Source organism: Myxine glutinosa, chromosome 8, assembly GCF_964187855.1.
Source record: "Myxine glutinosa chromosome 8, kmMyxGlut1.1, whole genome shotgun sequence".
Lineage (NCBI taxonomy): Eukaryota > Metazoa > Chordata > Myxini > Myxiniformes > Myxinidae > Myxine > Myxine glutinosa.
In genome coordinates, this window is record NC_136268.1 from 45470431 (window position 1) to 45493630 (window position 23200).

The 23200-nt window shown below is 45.6% G+C and overlaps 1 protein-coding gene across 3 annotated transcripts in view; it reads right to left on the minus strand.

Annotated features, from left to right (window-relative positions):
- FMO5 (flavin containing dimethylaniline monoxygenase 5) overlaps positions 1-13775 on the minus strand; it is a 67750-nt gene extending 53975 nt beyond the window's left edge. The window contains exon 1 of one of the 3 annotated variants that reach the window (XM_068124383.2): positions 9725-13775. In XM_068124383.2, the coding sequence (XP_067980484.2) occupies positions 9725-9859 (135 nt within the window). In that variant the 5' untranslated portion in view covers positions 9860-13775. The remainder of the gene's footprint in view (positions 1-9724) is intronic. The other 2 variants (XM_068124385.2, XM_068124384.2) reach the window with 2 other exon arrangements.
- Between the last annotated feature and the right edge of the window lie 9425 nt (positions 13776-23200).

A 23200-nucleotide genomic window follows, 5' to 3' on the forward strand; every position in this document is an offset into this window, starting at 1 on the left:
TCCGTCTTCCCTTACACTCAGCGCTCCCACGTCATTATCAAACACTAAGCTACTACGTCCCCACTACAGGTACCAGTCACTAACTAACCTTAACGTTACCTAATGTCAATCTCTAGATCCCTAACAATATAACCTAACCCACCCGGGCTAGTTTTCACTGCCATACACCCCATAATCTATAGCGCATTTGCCCCATCTGTGAGGGATGGTGGATTGGCCATCCCATCACATGGGGCATCTCCCACTACCAATTTTGCACATCAAATTTCAACAAATCAAAAATTTGCCAATCACTACCCATCATCTGCCAATCATTACTGCCAATCCTTTGCCAATCATCAAATTTTGTTTTTCTAATTTCGGGGCCAAAACACTATCCTCGTCATTACAGTCTACTTACTAATGCCTCTCGGTGCGCCAATTCACTTCTAAAGCTCGGCTTCATACAGCCAACCCATGAATGCGGGTTGTTTGGTGCCAGCGGCTGGATACGTCCCGCATTCGGTGCAGGGAAGGAGGTTTACCCGGGCCGAGGTCCCACGCACCATCTCGGCACGGAGCCATCCCATGGCCCGATCTCGACCTGCCGGAATGCCTCAACAAAAAGTGGTCGCCATGACGACCCTTCCTATCGGGCTGCCCGCTCCGCCTAGTGGAGCACGGACGCGGCCGTTCAAAGCGAGGCCCAGCGTGGATCGCGTACGGCGGTCCTTTCGAACCCGCCGTGGCTCGGATCCCCATTGGTTCTCGCGGCACGCGAAGCCCGGCACGCACCGAGGGCCCGATTCGGCTATAAGTCGTTCTAACCTCTAACCCGGTTACCGTCGATGCCTCACCTGCATGCTTACACGCATACGCTACCCCTTTCTTGCTCATACATCCAGCCGTTTCCCTGCTCTTGGTCATTGCACCTTCGCTTACACACCCAGGTACACTCATTCCACTCACAGACTTGGTCACACACCTGACCACCGAACACCTTGGCACACATTCGTCGCTCGCACACCTCACCAACACACTTCTTCACGCCCCCTCCTCTGTGACGATCACAGGTGTGCTCTCACTCGCACACCCAACCACGTGCCTCACTACCAATTCCAGCGTGCATTCCCACACACGCTCTACCATTCCAGGTGTGCATACTTCCATTCCAGGTGTACATCCTCGCTCACCTGTCACAACCAACTCACGCTCCGTGTCACTCTCACTACTTTCACCTCCATTCTTGACAGCGCACTCACCCTTACTCTCGACAGCGCACTCTTTCCTCATGCACCCGTCCGTTACACACCTTTCTCGCGCACACTCTCCCGTTACACCCTCTGTAACATTCACCACAGGTGTACACTCTTCCTTACTTTTGACAGCGCACTCTTTCCCCATGCACCCGTCCGTTACACACCTTGCTCGCGCATCCTCTCCCGTTACATCCTCTGTAACACTCACCACAGGCGTGCATTCTTCCGTTACATCCTCTGTAACACTCCTCACTACGCGCTTCCATGTGCTCCCTCGCACACGCGCTACGACCGACTCACTCTCGACAGCACCCTCACTCCTTGGCGCGCACTTTTTCCTCACACACCCCAGAGTCGGACTTTCTCGCACACCTCCTTTTTCGCACACCAGACCTGTCGCACACTTCACCAACGGCCTCTCACGAACACCCGGGTCCATCTCGACCCCCAAGCTTATTAAATCACCTGGCGCATCATACGCACGACCATATTGGTCACCACTTACACCGGGTCCTCTTTCTCTTCACTTCTCCTCCATCACCTGCGAATCCCTCATCCGGTTAATGAGCACATCATCACGATCCGAACACAGACTTTGGACCAATTCTTTTACTTCCTCTTTTATCTCTTTCTTATCCCCTCTCCGTTGCTTCTTAATTTCGCTTACCCCTTCTTCCACTTCTTCTAATTTCTGCTTCACCTCTTTTATTTCCCGGTGCGTCTCCTCAAGCTCGTCCTCTAAGGCCCCCTTGACCGTTTCTATGTGCGTCCTCACCTGCCGGTCCTTCGTCTCCAATACCTCTGTCACCTCGTCCAACCTCGTTGTGGGTCCCTCACGTACCATCTGACATTGCCTCTGTGTCGCTATCAAGTCATTTTTTATGTCGTTTTGTGTCGCTTTTAACCCTCCTAATACCGCAGTGTTCCTTTGAACCTGCTCCGTTAGTTCTTTTTGTCCCTCCGTCAGCTGTTCCACTCCCAGCGTCAACTCCTCTATACCACCTTGCAATTTTACAGTCCCCTTTCTCACCTCCTTCTCCATGCGCTCCTTACAGTGCCTCACCTCCTCGCGCACTCCTCCGACCTCCTCACTCACACCTCTTCTGATCTCCTCTCCCATCACTTGCATCTCCTGCCCAGACGCCACCCTCATCTGCTCCATTTCCTCCATGTGAGCATCCAATTTAGTTTCTACCCCCATTCTGACCCCCTCTATCTGCTGCCCCATTTGTTTAACTTCCCTTTCCGCTTGGTCCCTCATGTCCCTCAATTTGCCTTCCATACTGTTTTCTAACCCCTCTAACCCCTTTTTCATCCCTTCCATTTGATTCTCTTGAGCGGCCATTCTGTTTTCTACCCCCGTTAACCCATGTTTCACCCCTTCTATTTGATTCTCTTGAGCGGCCATTCTGTTTTCTACCCCCTTTAACCCATGTTTCACCCCTTCTATCCCATTGTCTAACCCCTCTAATTTAGCTTCTAGCCGTTCCCCCATTTCTCCCATTTTGCCCCCCATTTCGCCCCCCATTACCCCCAATTGCTCACTCTGAGCCCTTATTTGCTCACTCTGAGCATCCATCCGGTTCCCCATTTCGCTCCCCAATCGCTCACTATCAGCCCTCATTACCCCCATTTGATCACTCTGAGCCTCTATACTGTTTTTCAAACCTCCAATTTGGTCTCCCATTTGTCCCATAAGGGCCCTCATTTGCAGGAAAAAAAGGTTTGAATCCACCAGCGGCGCTGCTACGGTCGCGGGCGCGGTCGCCGTAGCCATGTGCGAGGCGCCATTTTGCGCGCCCGTAACCTCGTGCGCGAGGACGCCATTTTGCGAACCTGCCGCCCTCACTGCTTCGCTCTCCTCATGTCCCTCAATTTGGTCCTGGATCGACCCTGCCTCACTCTCCTCTACCGGAACCCAGGCGTCTTGATCTCCCATAGCGCGACTTTCAAAATTCGGGTTTTTTTGTAAAACAAAATCAAATTTCGGTGACTTTATAATTTTGACCAAATTTTTTCTAGCTGTTTTTTAAAAAATTTGGTTCGGGCCTCTTATCTCACTCCCCGACACCAATTGTTACGGTCAATAACACAATTGGTGTTCCAAAATTTGGGCCTAACAAATTTAGTCCCAGGTCCGAATCCCACTCCTGACACCAATTGTTACGGACGCGGTTTAGATGTTATTTACCGAGCGGTGGTATTGCCGCGACCTCACAGTTCCCCCGATTCTTCCCCAACTCACCCGATTCCCCCAGACGTTGGCCAAATCGCGCTATGCCAAATCAATGAGAGAAAGGACACGACGACTGGGAAAGAGGAAACGACGCAAGGGGTACAGTTCTCAAGACCTCCGGAGGAGGGTATAATTACAGTGGTGGAGAAAAGGGGTAGATTACAAGGCAGTGAGGTAAAGACACAGAAGAGATGGGCACTTAATTACCATCTTATCTTATCCCAGACAGACCACAGACAAACGGAACAAGGCTGACTTACACAGGGATTGATGGCAGGGAGGGACAGGTAGTTCGATGGCACAAGGTGCACCTTGGCTCGGGGACAGGATAAAGCACGATCCAAAAGATGCAGGGAGGCCTCACAGCGCTCGGAGGTGGTCTTGCTTGCTCCAAGCTCAGCGTGCATCTGACGTCACCTCCCTCTCCCTGCGCATGCTCAGCGGGGAGTGACACGCCCTCGGCTGGTTGGCTCCGCCCCACTGGGGCCGGTCCGCCGCTTCCATTGGGTGCGGGGGTTACCGGGCTCCGCCCTTGACGAGGAGCTGACAGGGAGCCCCTATTTGGTAACCCCGTCGAGCACATGTTCGATGGCGGCTCGTTGGGAAGGCCTGGTGCCCTCCCAACACCCCCTACCAACCAAGCCGGAGTGAGGACGCGCACTCCCTGCGCTCGTTGTCGTTGTTGTTGTTGAACTGTGAGGAAGAGCTGCGGGGAGGTATTGGGAGGTCCTAAACTTCCTAACGGTGCCATACAATCACATTCTGGTGCAACGAAGGGTCAGAATTAATGGAAACGAGTCCTTAACTGACATAGACTAAGAATAACTAGCAAGATGTCCTATAGTTGTCTTACATGAGATGTGGTGAACCTGGGCACGACATTTAATGGGGGAAATAGGGGGAGGTCGGGTCTACAGAGTGTTGTTTACAGAAAATGGGACTAGGGAATGGGGGATTGGGGATAGTTGGGAAGTATTGAGGAAATAGGGGAATATTTACAAGCGGATATGGATGGATGCAAATCACATATCCGCAACAATATATATATATATATATATATATATATATATATATATATATATATATATATATATATATATATATATATATATATATATACACACAGACTTGGCATTTAATATGGAATATTTTTTTTGTGGGGGTAAACTTACTTTTCAAGATGACTTAGAACCAAAAGTTCATTGGAATTATGTTGAAATTATTCTAGTTTTTGTTAATGTGACCTTTAAAAGAAACAAAAATCACATTTCACATTTCGAAGCAAATAAATTGATCCTTGAAAGTGATGTAAACTGATATCGAACTCAATTCACGGACAGTACTGTGTTAAACTTCTGTGCGTTTTCCAGAAGTATCTCTTTATTTTGCACATTAGCCAAAAATTTTTTTTTAACAAAAACAAAAGTTAAATTACGACTGGGATTACAGACAGTAAAATTACAGTTCAGTACTTCACGAGCATTCAGGAGAGCACGTACACATCGAGGCATGCTGTTCACGAGATTTGCCAAGGTTTGGACAGGAATCGCTTTCCATGCAGTGTCAATAGCCTGCTGCAATTCAAGCACAGAGGTCGGCTGCTGGTCCAAGTTGTCGATTTGACGCGTTAATTCTGCCCACAAGTTCTCTGTCGGATTCATATCCGGGGACATGGCAGATATCTCATCTGTATCAAAAGGTAATGACCGAAAAATCCCATCCTCTACAACCTCGGTCATTCATGTTACTCAGCGACTTAATTTAATTGCAGCTTTAGACAACATCATCGAAATCGTCATCATGATCATGTGTCTCTAAGTTGTAAACATAAGTTATTGTAAATTAGAGGTTACCCAAAGTATGATGACTCTTAAAACCATATTGATCATTAAACTGCAGGACACAGTTTGGCATCAACCTTGCAAATTAATTAAAGTAGCGAAGAACCGTCCAAGAACCCTCCTTACGGATAGGTTAATTACCCCCAGAATCATGGACAAGTTAATTACCCCCAGAATACGGGACTTTCAAAATGCGCGATTCTTTGTCTACTCATTTATAATGCGTATTTTATTTCGATTTACTGTAATATTCTTTTAATATAGGTTTTAATTAATGTGTTATATTTTTATTTATATTATTATTAATTTTTTAGGCTAGAAAATGCTTATTTTACCGCAAAAAGAATTAAAATCGAAAAAAATAAAAATACCTATAGGCCGCAGAATCCCACGATATAATGAAAAATCCGATATATAATTTTACATATACTAGCGAGAAAAACCCGCGATGTACCGAAGCCGCGAAAAGTGAAGCGCGATATAGCGAGGGATGACTGTATATATATATATATATATATATATATATGTATATATATATATATATATATATATATATATATATATATATATATATATATATATATATATATTGTTGCGGATATGAGGATTATGTTTTTTTGTATTGTATAGTAAATTGTTTGATTCTGGCCCCTCCTGCCTCCAGTGTTGTGTAAAGGTTAAAAGGGTGTCCCGGTAGTTAATTCCATAAAGCACACATTGAAGGACACGATAAAACCCTTGTTCAGTAGCTTATATCTTTATTATGTGTTTTAGATTAAGGCTTTGTCTTCCATTAAAATGACACTCCATTGCACCAAGTGAAAAAGATAGATTCCCTTCATTCCCATTCCCAAAAACCTCCATTTCCCCTTTCGTCAATTGCCATTCGCATTGCCAACCAACAATTGCCGCCATTGACCACGAGGCAGGGTTGGGGAAGAAAGGTGGGTCCCCGCCTCGTCATAGAGGGGAGGAGTGAGTCAGCCCCACTCAACCAACCACGAACAAGGGGTTGGACTTGGAGAGGGTGTGGAGAGAAACATCAAGGAGGTTCGCGAAGGTTGAGGGGCGGGGCCTATATAACCCGCCGCGGGACGTTCCCCAAGCAGATGAGAGATGAGCTATGACAAGAGCTGAGTTGTGAGGTCCAAGGCTGAGCTGCGTGGTGAGGTGCAAAAGAGAGAGCTGGGTTGTGAGGTCCAAGAGAGAGAAAGGAGATCATCCAGGGAAGCACAAGGCCTGCTATTCGTCGCCTTGCTCGCCAGCAGCAGCGTCCACAGCAGCAGCAGCAGCGTCCACAGCAGCAGCAGCAGCAGCGTCCACAGCAGCAGCAGCAGCAGCAGCGTCCACAGCAGCAACAACACCCAACGAGCCGATCGTGCTGCAGGACCAGTTGGACCTCCGTATCCCGCCAAACATCCACCTGCCATTCCTATCATCATTCCCCGTGTGAGTCGTCTTCGTTTGTTCTGTCCTGGGTATTAATTAAGTCTGTTTAGATAAGCTAGCGATTTTCACTGTGTCTCTAAAAAGCTTCTGTATATTATTTTCTTATCTTTCCTTCTCCTTGGTTATTTTGAGCCTGTAAATAGTAATAAATAGTAATCGTATTTTCAACCTTTTTTTTCGTCTTCTTAATCCTTTTCTTCACATCCGTCGTCTTTGTCTTTTCCATATTGAATAGCTGTGGCGCGATATGGCCAACGTCTGGGTGAATCGGGTGAATCGGGGAAACTGTTAGGTCGCGGTGCCTCCGCTCGGCAAACATTACATCCTTAACCGCGGACCGTAACAATATATATATATATATATATATATATATATATATATATATATACAAACGAGTAATTTTTTAAAATTTATGTTGAAGGCCACTGTCACGGAGTATATAGTTATAGTCCTTATCAAGACCAGGCCTTAAATAAAATAACTGAATTGATAAATGTGAGGAAAGATAAATAAAAGAGAGCAAATGTAAAGATGAGGAGTGAAAATGAGTGACAAAAGTGTATGATGAAAAGTGTATGATGTTTGTTTGCTGATTGTTTAAAAAGTGTGTGGTGTATGATGTTTGTTTGCAAGAAAGAATTGTATTGGCAAAGGGCTACACCTGTTACACAAAGGGCTACACAAAGGGAGGAGGGGGAAGGGGGAAAGGGGATGGGGGAAGGGAGGGGGAAAAGGGAGGGGAGAAGGGGGAGGGTGGACGGGGGAGGACGGATGGGGGAGGGGGAAGGGGGAGGGCCAGTCAACAATGACGTTGCAGTTCTCATGGTCGGAGAGCAGCACAACAATCGCGACATCGTCCTGCATCTTCGAAAGAGCACGAAGCGGATTTTGGAGACTCACCGGTCCTGTGACCCACGTCCTCCAGTACCGGCGTTGCCGGGCGGGGGAAGGGAGACCCGCACATTCCCAACCCGTACATTCGCCCTCTCGACTCAAGCTCGTATTCGATTCGTATTCTTAATCGAAAGGGGAAATCCTTCGTATTCGAATTCGTAAACACGAAATATGAATTAAAATTTAATTCATATCGCACAAAATCGACACAAAACACGGTCGCATAAAAGTGAAAAAAAACGCAATGGCTTTTCGCCCTGAATTACGTGCAAACGTGTGACGTGTGACGGGATGGAACATCACGTGATCGCTCTGAGCGAATCAGCGAGCTGCTCGCACTGGCTGAGATTAGCGGGTCCTTCGCTGAAATGCGCTGAGGTAAATATGAATAAAAAATATGGATCTCGTCAAATATTGTTTCGGCCATGTTCGTCCCAGGCTCAATGGCCATGTCTATGCCAAATATCAAGCACGTGAGCCTCTCCGTTTCGGAGTCTATCGGTAACATTTGTTACGGGGTCAACCTCGAGGGGAGCCCCGGCAGAAAGATGTATGGTCCTTGGGTGAAAATAAGTCAATCAATAACGAGTCCACACCAAGGGTTACGAACAAACCCCAATATATTCCCAAATCCCGCACAGGAATCACAATGCGTTTACAGCACTTCCATACAATCCTTATCTATAGTATAGGTGGCGCCACCTTAACCCACAACAGTGTTGGCAACACTCATGGCCCTTGCCCCCAATGTCTCTGCACGCCTCCCAGGTGACGTCGAGTCGATCCAGCGATCGGGGAAGCAATGTCCGAATCCTGCACGCTTCCCAGGTGACGTCGAGTCGATCCAGCGATCGGGGAATCTAGGTCCGATTCCAATCCGGGGCTGGGAGTGAGGATACTCGACAACCTCAGCGAGGATACCCGACTTCGCAGGTTCCGCAGTAATCTGGCGCTCTCCTGACGCGCGGACTTCGGTTCACAGGGGCACGGTTCCCTTGTCCTTCACGTTCGGCGGCTCGGTCTCGAGCTGCAGTCTCAACTCTCAACCGTCTCCTTCCAATCTCTTTCGCGCACCAGGCCCAAGGTGCGACCCGTACACGCCCTCGTAGGCGTCGAGGCGAACAGCGCCGGGCGTTTGGTTCCTTCCAGGACCACACGGCACCTTGACACGTAACCGGCAATCAACCACCCCGCGCAGGTAACTCCTCTCGCCAGACGGGCTTTTCCAACTCCGTTCCAAAGTAGGTAACGATCGCCTCCGCTCGCGTCGGAGCTCTCGAAGCTTAAGATGGCTGCCCTTCCTTGTCCTCCTCCTCTTCTTCACCATCCCGTTTCCGGTCTCGTTTTTCCCAGAAGGGCTCCTGACCCTTTAATCACAACAACCTTTAATAGAATATACATTAATAAGAAATGACCTGAATTGTAACCCCCATAAACCCGGAATTCGTAACACATTACACACACACACACACACACACACACACACACACACACACACACACACACACACACACACACACACACACACACACACACACACACACACACACACACACACACAAACTGTGTTTTATATATATAGATTTTGAATATCTAGTTCCTTGAACTTTAATAATGTGGAGGTTTCAAAGAAAGTTCAACTCCAAAAGGTTCAAAGAAGTTCAGCTCCAAAAGTTTCAAAGAAAGTTCAGCTCCAAAAGTTTCAAAAAAAGTTCAGCTCCAAAAGTTTCCAAAAAAGTTCAGCTCCAAAAGTTTCAAAAAAAGTTCAGCTCCAAAAGTTTCAAAGAAAGTTCAGCTCCAAAAGTTTCAAAAAAAGTTCAGCTCCAAAAGTTTACAAAAAAGTTCAGCTCCAAAAGTTTCAAAGAAAGTTCAGCTCCAAAAGTTTCAAAAAAAGTTCAGCTCCAAAAGTTTCCAAAAAAGTTCAGCTCCAAAAGTTTCAAAAAAAGTTCAGCTCCAAAAGTTTCAAAAAAGTTCAGCTCCAAATGTTTCTAAGAAAGTTCAGCTCCAAAAATTTCAAAAAAAGTTCAGCTCCAAAAGTTTCTCAGAAAGTTCAGCTCCCAACGCACCTTGTATCGCCACAACCCCCCGATATCTTCACTCTGTTCATAGCACGTGGGCTCCAAGCCTTCATCCAGGCAGCATTTGATGGACGTGAGCCCACTCACTCCGGCTCCGATGATGCACACTCGCTTCACGACCATGGTTCCTCGGAAGAAAGATTAATGTTTATCTGGTGGTCAAATCGGTTAACACTTTGCAAACAAATCGCTGTTTTGGCGCAAAAATGCACTTCCTTTGCTAAATTTACAACCAATTGCCAAAGCTCTCCCTAAAGGCTGGGACACCGCTTCATTTGAACCTCGCGAGGTCAATGAGAAACGCAACTGCGTGTGCAAAAACAATATCGCGAAGTTCAATCTCGCGAGAGTTCACTTTTCGCGATTTGATCTCATGCCCTGCTTGCTGTCTGACTTCATTTCAACGCTTTGCTGCATTTATTGTTTGTGTTTGTCACTTGACATTGGATATCCGTCTCTCTATTTTGTCATTCCACAATCTTGTTGTAGATACTGTATTACAGCTGCTTATTAATAACGTTTTTTCCCCAATCTATAGGAATTGTTTGTTTATATGGTGGCTAGCCAGCATTAATTATTGAACGTTGTACTTTGTTGTTGTACACGTTGCTCTAATGACAAATAACATCTTATCTCGTTGTTTAGCTTATAATTAACCATTTTATCGCCTCTAAGGGTGCAAGACTTTTGCAACACCCGTGTGTGTATGTGTGTAAAATATTTGTACACAATTTACAGTGCAACATGTCACGTATGACTATACGTGTGGATATAATATACAGTACAACATATCACGTGTAATATGCATATATAATATACAGTACAACATTTCACGTATAATATGTGTATATAATACTGTATACAGTACAACATTTCACGTGTAATATGCATATATAATGTACAGTACAACATGCCACGTATAATATGCATATATAATATGCAGTACAGCATGTCACGTATAATATGCATATATAATACTGTATACAGTAAAACATGTCACGTGTAATATGCATATATAATATACAGTACAACATGTCACGTATAGTATGCATATATAATATACAGTACAACATGTCACGTATAATATGCATATATAATATACAGTACGTACAACATGTCACGTGTAATATGCATATATAATATACAGTACGTACAACATGTCACGTATAATATGCATATATAATATACAGTACAGCATGTCACGTATAGTATGCATATATGATATACAGTACAACTTGTCACGTGTAATATGCATATATAATATACAGTACAATATGTCACGTATAATATGTGTACACAATACACAGTACAACATTTCTTTCATTCCTCTTTTCTACCGCCTCTGGAACAAACTCCCTCACTCTCTTCAATCCCACTCCTCCCTCCAGGTCTTTAAAACAGCTGTTCACCACCATCTCTTTTCTACCCCCGTTAATTCACCCCAGATCCACTTTTCCAAAATACCGACTCCCCCCCCCATTCCCATGCCTCCTCCCCCCAAGCCCTGTCCCTCCCACAGATCTCCCGATGTCCCTGCTCCCCATCTTGTTCTCCCGCTCCCTTTATCATATGTTTTATGTTTTATGTGTCGGTTTGTCTTTTTAGTGATCAATGTTAGCTCTTACATGAGCCTCGACCTTGTATACAAAAAAAAAAAAAAACGTCACATATAGTATGTGCATATAATATGCAGTACAATATGTCACGTATAGTATGTGTACACAACATACAGTACAACATGTCACATATATTATATGGATATAATATACAGTCCCACCAACAGAGCCTTCACCAATACTGGAGCACCCACATTCACCAGAGCAAGAAATCATGACCCATGCATGGACCAAGCAGTCTCTTTATCCATGCTGTGCCTAATGGAGCCTTCCCCGGCACTGATGCATCCAGCTTAACCACAGCAAGCAGCCACGACTCATGGCCCAATCTGTCTCCTTACCGTGCGCCAAACCCTTCCCCAGTACTGGTTCATCCACATTCACCACAGTGAGAAACCATGACCCCTGCATGGACCAAGCAGTCTCCTTATCCGTACTGCACCCAACCCTTCCCCAATACTGGAGCATCCATATTCAATCAATTGAATATTAGACGAGCGAGTTTTTTCAATTGATATTCAATCAGGAGCAGTTAAAATAAAACGACGAGCGAGTGGAGAAAGTCTGACAAGAAAAATGACGTCATTTATTTGAATTACATGATGGAAAGAGCAAACGCAGATCTTCTATGATTTCTAAATACAGTATATTGTTATGAATTTTGGAGTAAGGGGCATATATGATTTAGGTAGATCTGCATAGGTATCATGCTCCGGTTGTCGTGGGTAGCTAGAACCATCTCGATGTAAATAAGTACAGGACCTGTCTAGCTCGAATGTCGGATTAAGTGTATCTTCGTCCCCATTACGAGGAATGGGGCATGATAAATAGTTCTAGGGAATAAGGATAAGACTCCATTGTGTGTCGTTCCCTCTGTGAACATCTCGGTGTCCGCTATGGCAATACATCCCTTATACATTAGGTAGATCCAATAGTGCACACATTAATAAAATCCCCCTCCGCCACAAGACGATACAACTGACCGGAAGAGCAACAGGAAGCGGCCGCGTACAACGACGCCATGGCAAACAGACATCGGCCAGGCAGGCAATAGCCACGCCAAGAAGGACTTGTGATTGGCCACCGACCAATGGCATGGGAGCATGGCGCCAAGCGCTCGGCCAATGGGAGGGGACGGATGAGATCGGAAGATTCGGGAAGGCTAGAAACGACGCATTGATTGGGGGAGATAGAGAGCTGACGTCGGAGGACGTCTGATAAAATTGAGAAGAGATCGACATTTTACCTCTCTTCGTTTTTCGACCCTCTCTTCCTTCGTCTCTCTTCGCCCCTTCGCCTCTGCCTATCTTCGCCTCCGCCTTTCTCTTCCCTTCTTGCCTTCTCATTCTCGTGTGGACTTTTGCCTGTAGAGCACCGATGATCATCCGCCCTGGTTATTCATCGCGCAGGGACACGAGGCTTGCCATGCACCGGCGGACGTTGGCCCGGCAGCGCGCAAGCGAGAGATGTCATCGAGGCCTGGTCGCGCTGACGGCCGAGCAGTTCCCGAGGATCGGAACTGTGCCCGGACTGCACGCTTGGGGCCTGAACGACGAGCCTGAATGGACCTGACTGCCAGACAGATAAGCTCGCATCCACAAACAACGTTTCTTTTATTTATCCGTCCATTGTTCTGTATTTGAAGTGAGGTGTGGGGACGTCCCAATTTAGGATTTAGTTTTTATCATCGCGTTTCCCTGTCCCGAAAGTTAATTTAAATAAACCTTTTTATTATTTTCCCTCTCTATTCAAAATCCGTGTTCGGTTTGAATTATTTCCCTCAGGTTTAAGACGCCCGCGGACAGTTCGGTAAATCTCGCCGTTTCTTCCTCTTTCCTTCTTCCTCCCGCGTGTGTATAGCAAATCCGCCTCCCGTGTGTGTATAGCAAATCCGCCTCCTGCGTGTGTATAGGAAATTGACCCGGACGCCTCGTTAAGCTTGTTTCCATCCACGATTCCCCGGTCTTAACCGAGGGGCAATCGCGCGACAATATCTATCTATGCACATAACTCTGTCAATAATTACCCGATTTGCCGATCACCAATAAAATGGGTACAGATGTCGTATAGACTGAATAGACAAAAATCACTAATTCCTGTGATTGAAGGTCAAAGCTAATAACTCGAGAACAGAATGAATTGAAAGGCACATCATTCGGTAAAGTGCTCAAAAAGTTAAACTATTTTGAAATATTATATGGTGGAATTGGTATATTATCATTATTATCATCACTAGCAGAGAACCCGCCCTATGGGCAACCCTCTGGTTGATCTTGTTTCAAGCGGGCAACACATTTTTATGCCATCGGATATTTTCTGCTGACACAACTTTGACTTGGATTTCTTGCTGATTTCCTTTGGTAAAATTGATCTTGCTGATTTCTGTTCAATGTAGGTGTCCTTGGTTTTTGAGGCATCTCAATTTTCCAGAAAAAAAAAAAATCAAACGTCACCCTAGCTAGCAATACCCACAACCAACTCACACCCCCCTCTTTCCCCTCCCCACCACCATCCCCTCACAATCACCCATCAAGCAGCACCCTACCTAACAATACCAATAACAACCCCACACCCCTTCCCCCCCCCTCCCCACTCCAATTTCCCCCACAATCCCCCTTCAACCGTCACCCTAGCTAACAATACCCATGGCCACTTTACCACCTCTCCCCCATCCCCTCACAATCCCTCATCAGCCATCACCCTAACTAACAATACCCATGACCGCCAAACACCCCTCACCCCGCTCCACAACCCCTCACAATCCCCGATCAACCGTCACCCCAGCTAACAATACCCATGACTGCCCAACACCCCTCACCCCACTCCACCACCCCTCACAATTCTCTATCAGCCATCACCCAAGCTAACAATACCCTACCCATGAACTCCCCACACCCCGACACCCCACTCCACCACCCCTCACAATCCCCTATCAACCATTATCTGAGCTAACAACACTCATGACCGCCCCATACCCCTCACCCCACTCCACCACACCTCACAATCCCCTATCAACAGTCACCCTAGCTAAGAATACCCCACGACCACAACACGCCCCCCCCCCCCAATCATCCCCAATCAGTATCGGAATCCGAGCCCGCAATGCACCATTTCTCCATGTATAGTACTGTCGCCGGCAGGATCATGGTGAGTTCACGATGTGACGTCACTGGCAATCTTGAAAATCGACAGTCTAAGCCAAGGATGGCGAACCCATGGCTCGCGAGCCGCATGCGGCTCTGAGCCAGCTCTTGTGCGGCTCGCGAGGGGCTGCTCTATCGGTGCATGTTTTTACATTTTAAAATGTATTTCTATTAGAAAATCAAAATGCATTTGAATGTTTGACTATACTGCCAATAAATTTGCCAATATTTAAAAAAAAAAGATAATTTTGTGGTAATGTGTTTGACAGAAATCTCCCACTCGTCATGCATGAGCCCAAACATGAAACACACTTTCGCGCAGAGAAACACACGAACACGTGCAGACCCGGAAGTTTGTTAGCTAGGCTAGCACTAGCCAAGCGGCAGTGACCGAATCCCATGGCCACATGGCAGAGTCAGGAAAACGTAAAGCTAAGCGCAAATATGAAGAGCACAGGGAATTTTTGCCTGAATGGGAGGAATTGTATTTTTTTACGGAGCAAATTGGGAAACCCTTGTGCTTGATTTGCCAGACTGCACTGTCGCATTTTAAAGCTTCAAACCTGGAGCGCCATTTCACCTTACTCCATGATAACGTGGCCCGGGATTTTCCCAAAGGCAGTGAACTTCGCAAGCACAAGGTAAATGCATTGAAACGTCAGTCAGAGAAGCAGACTCAGTTTTTTCGGAAATTAACGAAGCACTCAGAGACGGTCACATTAGCATCATATCAGTTGGCATGGAACATTGCTCGAGCTAAAAAGCCAGACAGTGAAGGGGAATTTGTGCAAACGTGTCTCAGAGATGTTGTTGCCATCCTCACTCCTGAAAATGACAGTTTGAAGCGTTTTGTGTCAGACCTGCAGCTGTCACGGCACACTGTTGAACAGAGAATATCAGATATTAACAACTCCATTGCAACACAGTTGCATACGGATCTTGAAAAACGTCGGTATTTCAGCATTGCTTTGGATGAGTCTTGCGACATTCAAGATAAGCCACAGTTAGCAATATTTGTACGGTCTGTGTCAGAAGACTGCACAATTAAGGAAGAGCTGCTTGACATTGTGCCATTAAAAGATAGGACCCGCGGCATCGACCTGAAAGAGACACTCACGACTGTTGTTGAGAAGGCAAATTTGCAATTACCAAAACTAACAGCAATAGCCACAGAGCACCAGCTATGTTGGGATCTGCAAATGGCCTTGTATGGCTGTGTAAAGTGGGCGACCTTTTCCCTGATTTTTGGACATTTCATTGCATCATCCATCAAGAGAATCTGGTGTTGAAGCTGAACTTGGACCATGTCATGAAACCTGTGCTAGAAATTGTGAATTTTATTCGCACTCATGCTCTCAAGCACAGACAGTTCAAAAACCTCATAGCTGAACTGGACGAAGACCTTCCCAATTATCTGCTTCTCCACTGCACTGTGAGATGGCTTTCAAGAGGTAACATGCTTTCCCGTTTTTTTGAATTTTTGGACCCAGTGAAGCTGTTTCTGGCAGAGAAACATAAGGACTATCCTGAGCTACATGACCCCCAGTGGATGTTAGATTTGGGGTTTCTGGTCGACATGCTGCATCATCTGAACAAACTGAATTTAGATCTGCAAGGGAAGTAAAAAATGCTGCCTGACCTGGTGCAAAGTGTTTTCACATTTGTGAACAAACTCAAGCTCTTCCAGACCCTTCTTCAAAAGGGAGAGCTCACACATTTTCCCTCCTTGTTGAAGGCAAATGGAGAAGCAGCTGAGGTCACAAAAAGGAGCATTGCTCCCTATGCAACACTGGTTAAAAATCTGCAGCAGAGTAAGTTTTGAGGACAGATTCTGCAACCTGAAGAAACAACGGCCACAGATCACGTTCCTCATCAACCCTTTCACTGCGGAATCGGATTGTTTAAAAGCCCCCTTATTGGCAGATGAAGCAGCATCCCAGTTGGAGATGATTGAACTTTCTGAGGATGACAGACTTAAATGTGTCTTGAGAGAAGGAACCACAGGCACAGAGCTTTGGAAAATTGTGCCCACAGACAGATACCCCAGTGTCAAACAGGCTGCACTCAAGCTAATGTCAATGTTTGGATGAACTTACGTCTGTGAATCAGTTTTTTCTACGCTGAAACAAGTGAAATCAAGACATCGCTCTGTTCTTATGGACACACATGTGAAAGAGTTGCTCCGAGTGGCCACAACTGAGTACAAGCCAGACCTGAAAATGATTGTGGAAAACAAAGACTGCCAGGTGTCCCACTGAGGTAATAAACGATCTATGAAAACTGTTAATAAGCTATGTATTATGATAATTATGACATAACCATAATACACATAATTATTAATTATGTCATTAGGCCTATACGTTGCTGTTGTAGTGTGAGCATACAGGTGTTGTGTGGCTCTTTGCAATGGTGTGAGGGTTTTTTTTGGCTCTTTATGCTGGACTGGTTAGCCACCACTGGTCTAGGCCCTAGGGTTTTTTCTGCACTTTGTGATTGGCAAATCAAAAAAATTCCCTTCAAATTAGATCGTGATTAATGATTGCCCATGGTTTTTCAGAATATTTTTTTGTTTGGGGTCACCTTTAAGGGTCTTATGGGTTACCACCTTATGGTCACCACCTTCAGGGTATTTTGGGTCTTGATGGTCTTTTAGGTCTTCAGGGTCTTTTCAGTCTTTGGGGTCTTTTCAGTTTTTGGGGTCTTTTCATTATTTGATGTCTTTGTGGTATTTTGGGTCATCAGGGTATTTTGGTTCTTTGGGGTCCATTGGGTCTTTGGGTATTTTCGTCCTTTTGGATATTTAAGGGTCTTCGGGGTCTTTTGGGTCTTCAAGGATCTTTGGGATATTTTGGGTCTTTAAGGGTCTTCAGGGTCTTTTGGTTCTCTTGGGTATTTGGGGTATTTTGAGTCTTTAAGGGTCTTTCGAGTATTTTGGGTCTTCATGGTATTTTGGGTCCTCTGGGTCTTTTGGGTCTTCAGGGTCTTTTGAGACTTTTTTAGTCTTCAAAGATCTTTGGGATATTTTGGGTCTTTAAGGGTCTTCAGAGTCTTTTGGTTCTCTTGGGACTTTGGGGTATTTTGTGTCTTTAAGGGTCTTTGGAGTATGTTGGGTCTTCAGAGTCTTTTGGGTCTTCGGGGTCTTTTGAGTCTTTTGGGTCTTCAGGGTCTTTTGGTTCTTTAAGGGTCTTTTGGGTCTTCAGGATAGTTAAGGGTCTTTGGAATATTTTCAGTCTTTGGGGTCTTTTAGGTCTTCGGGGTCTTTTGGGTCTTCAGGGTATTTTGGGTCTTTGGAGGTATTTTGGGTCTTTGGGGTCCATTGGGTGTTTTCAGTCTTTTAGGTCTTCGGGGGTATTTTAGGTCTTCGGGGTCTTTTAGGTCTTTGGGGTCTTTAAGGGTCTTTGGAGTATTTTGGGTCTTTGTGGCCTTTTGTGTCTTCGGGGTCTTTAAGGGTCTTTTAGGTGTTGAGGGTCTTTTGGTTCTCATCCATGTCTCATTTTGGGTCATTTTTCATGGTTTCACATGTATTTAAGGGTCCTCGGGGTTATTAACGGTCTTTGGAATATTTTCACTCTTTGGGGTATTTTGGGTCTTTGTGGTATTTTGGGTCCTTGGGGTATTTAGGGTCCTCAGGGTCTTTTGGGTCCTCTGGGTATTTTGGGTCCTCTCGGTCTTCTTGGTCCTCAGGGTGTTGAGAAGGGGGGAGGGGAGGAGGGTCTTTTGGGTCCTCTGCGTACTTTAGGTTAAAGGAGAACGGACATGAGTATAGACATCAAATGCTTAAGATTAATTAATTGTAGCAACAAAAAAGATTAAGTTTGGTGCAAAAATTGTTGCTCCAGCATGCGTGAATCATGAGATATCCGAGTTTTAAAATGCCAATAGCAGACGATTTCTGTCGCGCCGGCCAGCATTTGGTGATGACTATCATCATCATCGTGACGTCATCGGAGGAAGCTGATGTGACTGCGCAATAGTAAACAATGGCAGACACCGACTCCGATAGTTGCGTAAGTCTGGATATCAGCGATATTTCTGACCAATCTGATGCGGAAAATGAAGAGAAAGTTAATAATCTTGGGGAATCACACTCGATTCTCCCATACAGATTCGAACCATACCATCCAGAGAGTGAAGAAGAGAAATCGTCGGACACAGACACAATGGCGATCGATTTTGATCTCGGGCGCCTCCAAAATACTGAATGCTATTCATTTTTATGTCTCTTTTTTAATTGAAAAAGTTTCTTTTTCTGGTCAATGGAATACATAACTAATATCTATCTATAATTCCAGTAATCTCTGTTTGTACGTTTGTACGTTTGTTTGTCTGTGACCGCTGTTTCTCGACAACCACGGGTCCGATATACTTTTAACTTGCCAGGTATATTGCTGGGGACCCGAGGATGTGCCTTTTCAAGGTTTCATATTAATCGGACAATTACTTACCGAGCTATGTCCAAAAAACGATTCAACCAATCAGAGAGCAGCGAACTATCGCGTGTGCCGAACGTGGCGGACACACTCTGCCTCGGATGGCACATTTGAGAGCGTATTCATTTATTTCACGTTTGCAAACTATGTTGGCGTTAAACTATGTTTTAAAACTAATAAAAACGAATTTGCGATTCATTCGCTTTCCTGCGCGTTTGTGCACGCGATGGCGATTTCTTTACCAAACTCCGGAAGCCGTTCGCTTTGGACCAAACCATTTCATGTAAATAGAGGGGGGGGGGATATAATTTTAGATATAGATATAGTACGGGCATGCCCTAGTTTAATTAATGTTCGGTGCCATGAGGCAAGAAATGGATAGAAACACAGAAACGAAATACGACTTTATTGACTTAGTGCAGCACTGCAGGTGTATCAGTTGTAGTGTTCATGTACAGGCTTTAGTAAGAACAGACATACATATGCAAATACTTATTGTTTCTGGACAGGTGCAGTGCAGTTGTGGTAATTGTGAGGCCATGACTCCAACTGATCGTAAGGAAAACAAAGCGATGTTCTTGTACAGGCTTTATGTACAGGCTTCTTGCACAGGCTTTATGTACAGGCTTCTTGCACAGGCTTTATGTACAGGCTTTATGTACGATGTACAGGCTTTATGTACGATGTACAGGCTTTATGTACAGGCTTTATGTACGACTAGCAGAAGTACCCGGCATTGCCGGGCGGGGGAGGGGAGGGGAACGGGGGGAGGGGGAAGGGGAACGGGGGGGGGGAAGGGGGGGGAAGGGAAGGGGTAGGGGGGAGGGAAAGGGGGAGGGGGAAAGGAGGGGGAAAAGGGAGGGGGAGGGGGAGGGGGAAAAGGGAGGGGGAGGGGAGAAGGGGAGGAGTAGGGTGGAGGGGGAAGGGGGGAGAAGGGGAGGGGGTAGGGTGGAGGGGGAAGGGAGGGGAAGGGGAGGACGGAGGGGGAAGGGGGAGGGAAGGGGAGGGCCAGTCAACAATGACGTTGCAGTTCTCATGGTCGGAGAGCAGCACAACAATCGCAACATCGTCCTGAATCTTCGCAACAACAGCACGAAGCGGATTTTGGAGACTCACCGATCCTGTGACGCCCTCCAGTACCGGCGTTGCCGGGCGGGGGAAGGAGGGAGACCCGTACATTCCCAACCCGTACATTCGCCCTCTCGACTCAAGCTCACTCGGACAAAAGCCTCGCACAAATTACACCGTGAAGGCCCAATGGCCATGTCTATGCCACAAATCAAATACGTGAGCGAGTCGGGCACACTGAATTGAAAATATATAGAATGCTCATACTCCGTGAAAAGTGAAGCCAACTGGCGGCGGGATGGAACATCATGTGATCGCTCTGAGCGAATCAGCGCGCTGCTCTGCCACAGTCAGATTCCGTGTATAATATTCCTCGCTGAAATGCACTGAGGTAAAAATATGGTAAAAAAATATTATGAAATGATTTTTTTTAGTTCGGCCATGTTCTTCCCAGGCTCAATGGCCATGTCTATGCCAAATATCAAGCACGTGAGCCTCTCCGTTTCGGAGTCTATCGGTAACATTTGTTACGGGGTCAACCTCGAGGGGAGCCCCGGCAGAAAGATGTATGGTCCTTGGGTGAAAATAAGTCAATCAATAACGAGTCCACACCAAGGGTTACGAACAAACCCCAATATATTCCCAAATCCCGCACAGGAATCACAATGCGTTTACAGCACTTCCATACAATCCTTATCTATAGTATAGGTGGCGCCACCTTAACCCACAACAGTGTTGGCAACACTCACGGCCCTTGCCCCCAATGTCTCTGCACGCCTCCCAGGTGACGTCGAGTCGATCCAGCGATCGGGGAAGCAATGTCCGAATCCTGCACGCTTCCCAGGTGACGTCGAGTCGATCCAGCGATCGGGGAATCTAGGTCCGATTCCAATCCGGGGCTGGGAGTGAGGATACTCGACAACCTCAGCGAGGATACCCGACTTCGCAGGTTCTGCAGTAATCTGGCGCTCTCCTGACGCGCGGACTTCGGTTCACAGGGGCACGGTTCCCTTGTCCTTCACGTTCGGCGGCTCGGTCTCGAGCTGCAGTCTCAACTTTCAACCGTCTCCTTCCAATCTCTTTCGCGCACCAGGCCCAAGGTGCGACCCGTACACACCCTCGTAGGCGTCGAGGCGAACAGCGCCGGGCGCTTGGTTCCTTCCAGGACCACACGGCACCTTGACACGTAACCGGCAATCAACCACCCCGCGCAGGTAACTCCTCTCGCCAGACGGGCTTTTCCAACTCCGTTCCAAAGTAGGTAACGATCACCTCCGCTCGCGTCGGAGCTCTCGAAGCTTAAGATGGCTGCCCTTCCTTGTCCCCCTCCTCTTCTTCACCATCCCGTTTCCGGTCTCGTTTTTCCCAGAAGGGCTCCTGACCCTTTAATCACAACAACCTTTAATAGAATATACATTAATAAGAAATGACCTGAATTGTAACCCCCATAAACCCAGAATTCGTAACACATTACACACACACACACACACACACACACACGCACACACACACGCACACGCACACACACACACACACACACACACACACACACCACACACACACACACACACACACACACAAACTGTGTTTTATATATATAGATTTTGAATATCTAGTTCCTTGAACTTTAATAATGTGGAGGTTTCAAAGAAAGTTCAACTCCAAAAGGTTCAAAGAAGTTCAGCTCCAAAAGTTTCAAAGAAAGTTCAGCTCCAAAAGTTTCAAAAAAAGTTCAGCTCCAAAAGTTTCCAAAAAAGTTCAGCTCCAAAAGTTTCAAAAAAAGTTCAGCTCCAAAAGTTTCAAAGAAAGTTCAGCTCCAAAAGTTTCAAAAAAAGTTCAGCTCCAAAAGTTTACAAAAAAGTTCAGCTCCAAAAGTTTACAAAAAAGTTCAGCTCCAAAAGTTTCAAAAAAAGTTCAGCTCCAAATGTTTCTAAGCAAGTTCAGCTCCAAAAATTTCAAAAAAAGTTCAGCTCCAAAAGTTTCTCAGAAAGTTCAGCTCCCAACGCACCTTGTATCGCCACAACCCCCCGATATCTTCACTCTGTTCATAGCACGTGGGCTCCAAGCCTTCATCCAGGCAGCATTTGATGGACGTGAGCCCACTCACTCCGGCTCCGATGATGCACACTCGCTTCACGACCATGGTTCCTCGGAAGAAAGATTAATGTTTATCTGGTGGTCAAATCGGTTAACACTTTGCAAGCAAATCGCTGTTTTGGCGCAAAAATGCACTTCCTTTGCTAAATTTACAACCAATTGCCAAAGCTCTCCCTAAAGGCTGGGACACCGCTTCATTTGAACCTCGCGAGGTCAATGAGAAACGCAACTGCGTGTGCAAAAACAATATCGCGAAGTTCAATCTCGCGAGAGTTCACTTTTCGCGATTTGATCTCATGCCCTCTCATGTCTGACTTCATTTCAACGCTTTGCTGCATTTATTGTTTGTGTTTGTCACTTGACATTGGATATCCGTCTCTCTATTTTGTCATTCCACAATCTTGTTGTAGATACTGTATTACAGCTGCTTATTAATAACGTTTTTTCCCCAGTCTATAGGAATTGTTTGTTTATATGGTGGCTAGCCAGCATTAATTATTGAACGTTGTACTTTGTTGTTGTGCACGTTGCTCTAATGACAAATAACATCTTATCTCGTTGTTTAGCTTATAATTAACCATTTTATCGCCTCTAAGGGTGCAAGACTTTTGCAACACCCGTGTGTGTATGTGTGTAAAATATTTGTACACAATTTACAGTGCAACATGTCACGTATGACTATACGTGTGGATATAATATACAGTACAACATATCACGTGTAATATGCATATATAATATACAGTACAACATTTCACGTATAATATGTGTATATAATACTGTATACAGTACAACATGTCACGTGTAATATGCATATATAATGTACAGTACAACATGCCACGTATAATATGCATATATAATATGCAGTACAGCATATCACGTATAATATGCATATATAATACTGTATACAGTACAACATGCCACGTATAATATGCATATATAATATGCAGTACAGCATATCACGTATAATATGCATATATAATACTGTATACAGTAAAACATGTCACGTATAATATGCATATATAATATACAGTACAACATGTCACGTATAGTATGCATATATAATATACAGTACAACATGTCACGTATAATATGCATATATAATATACAGTA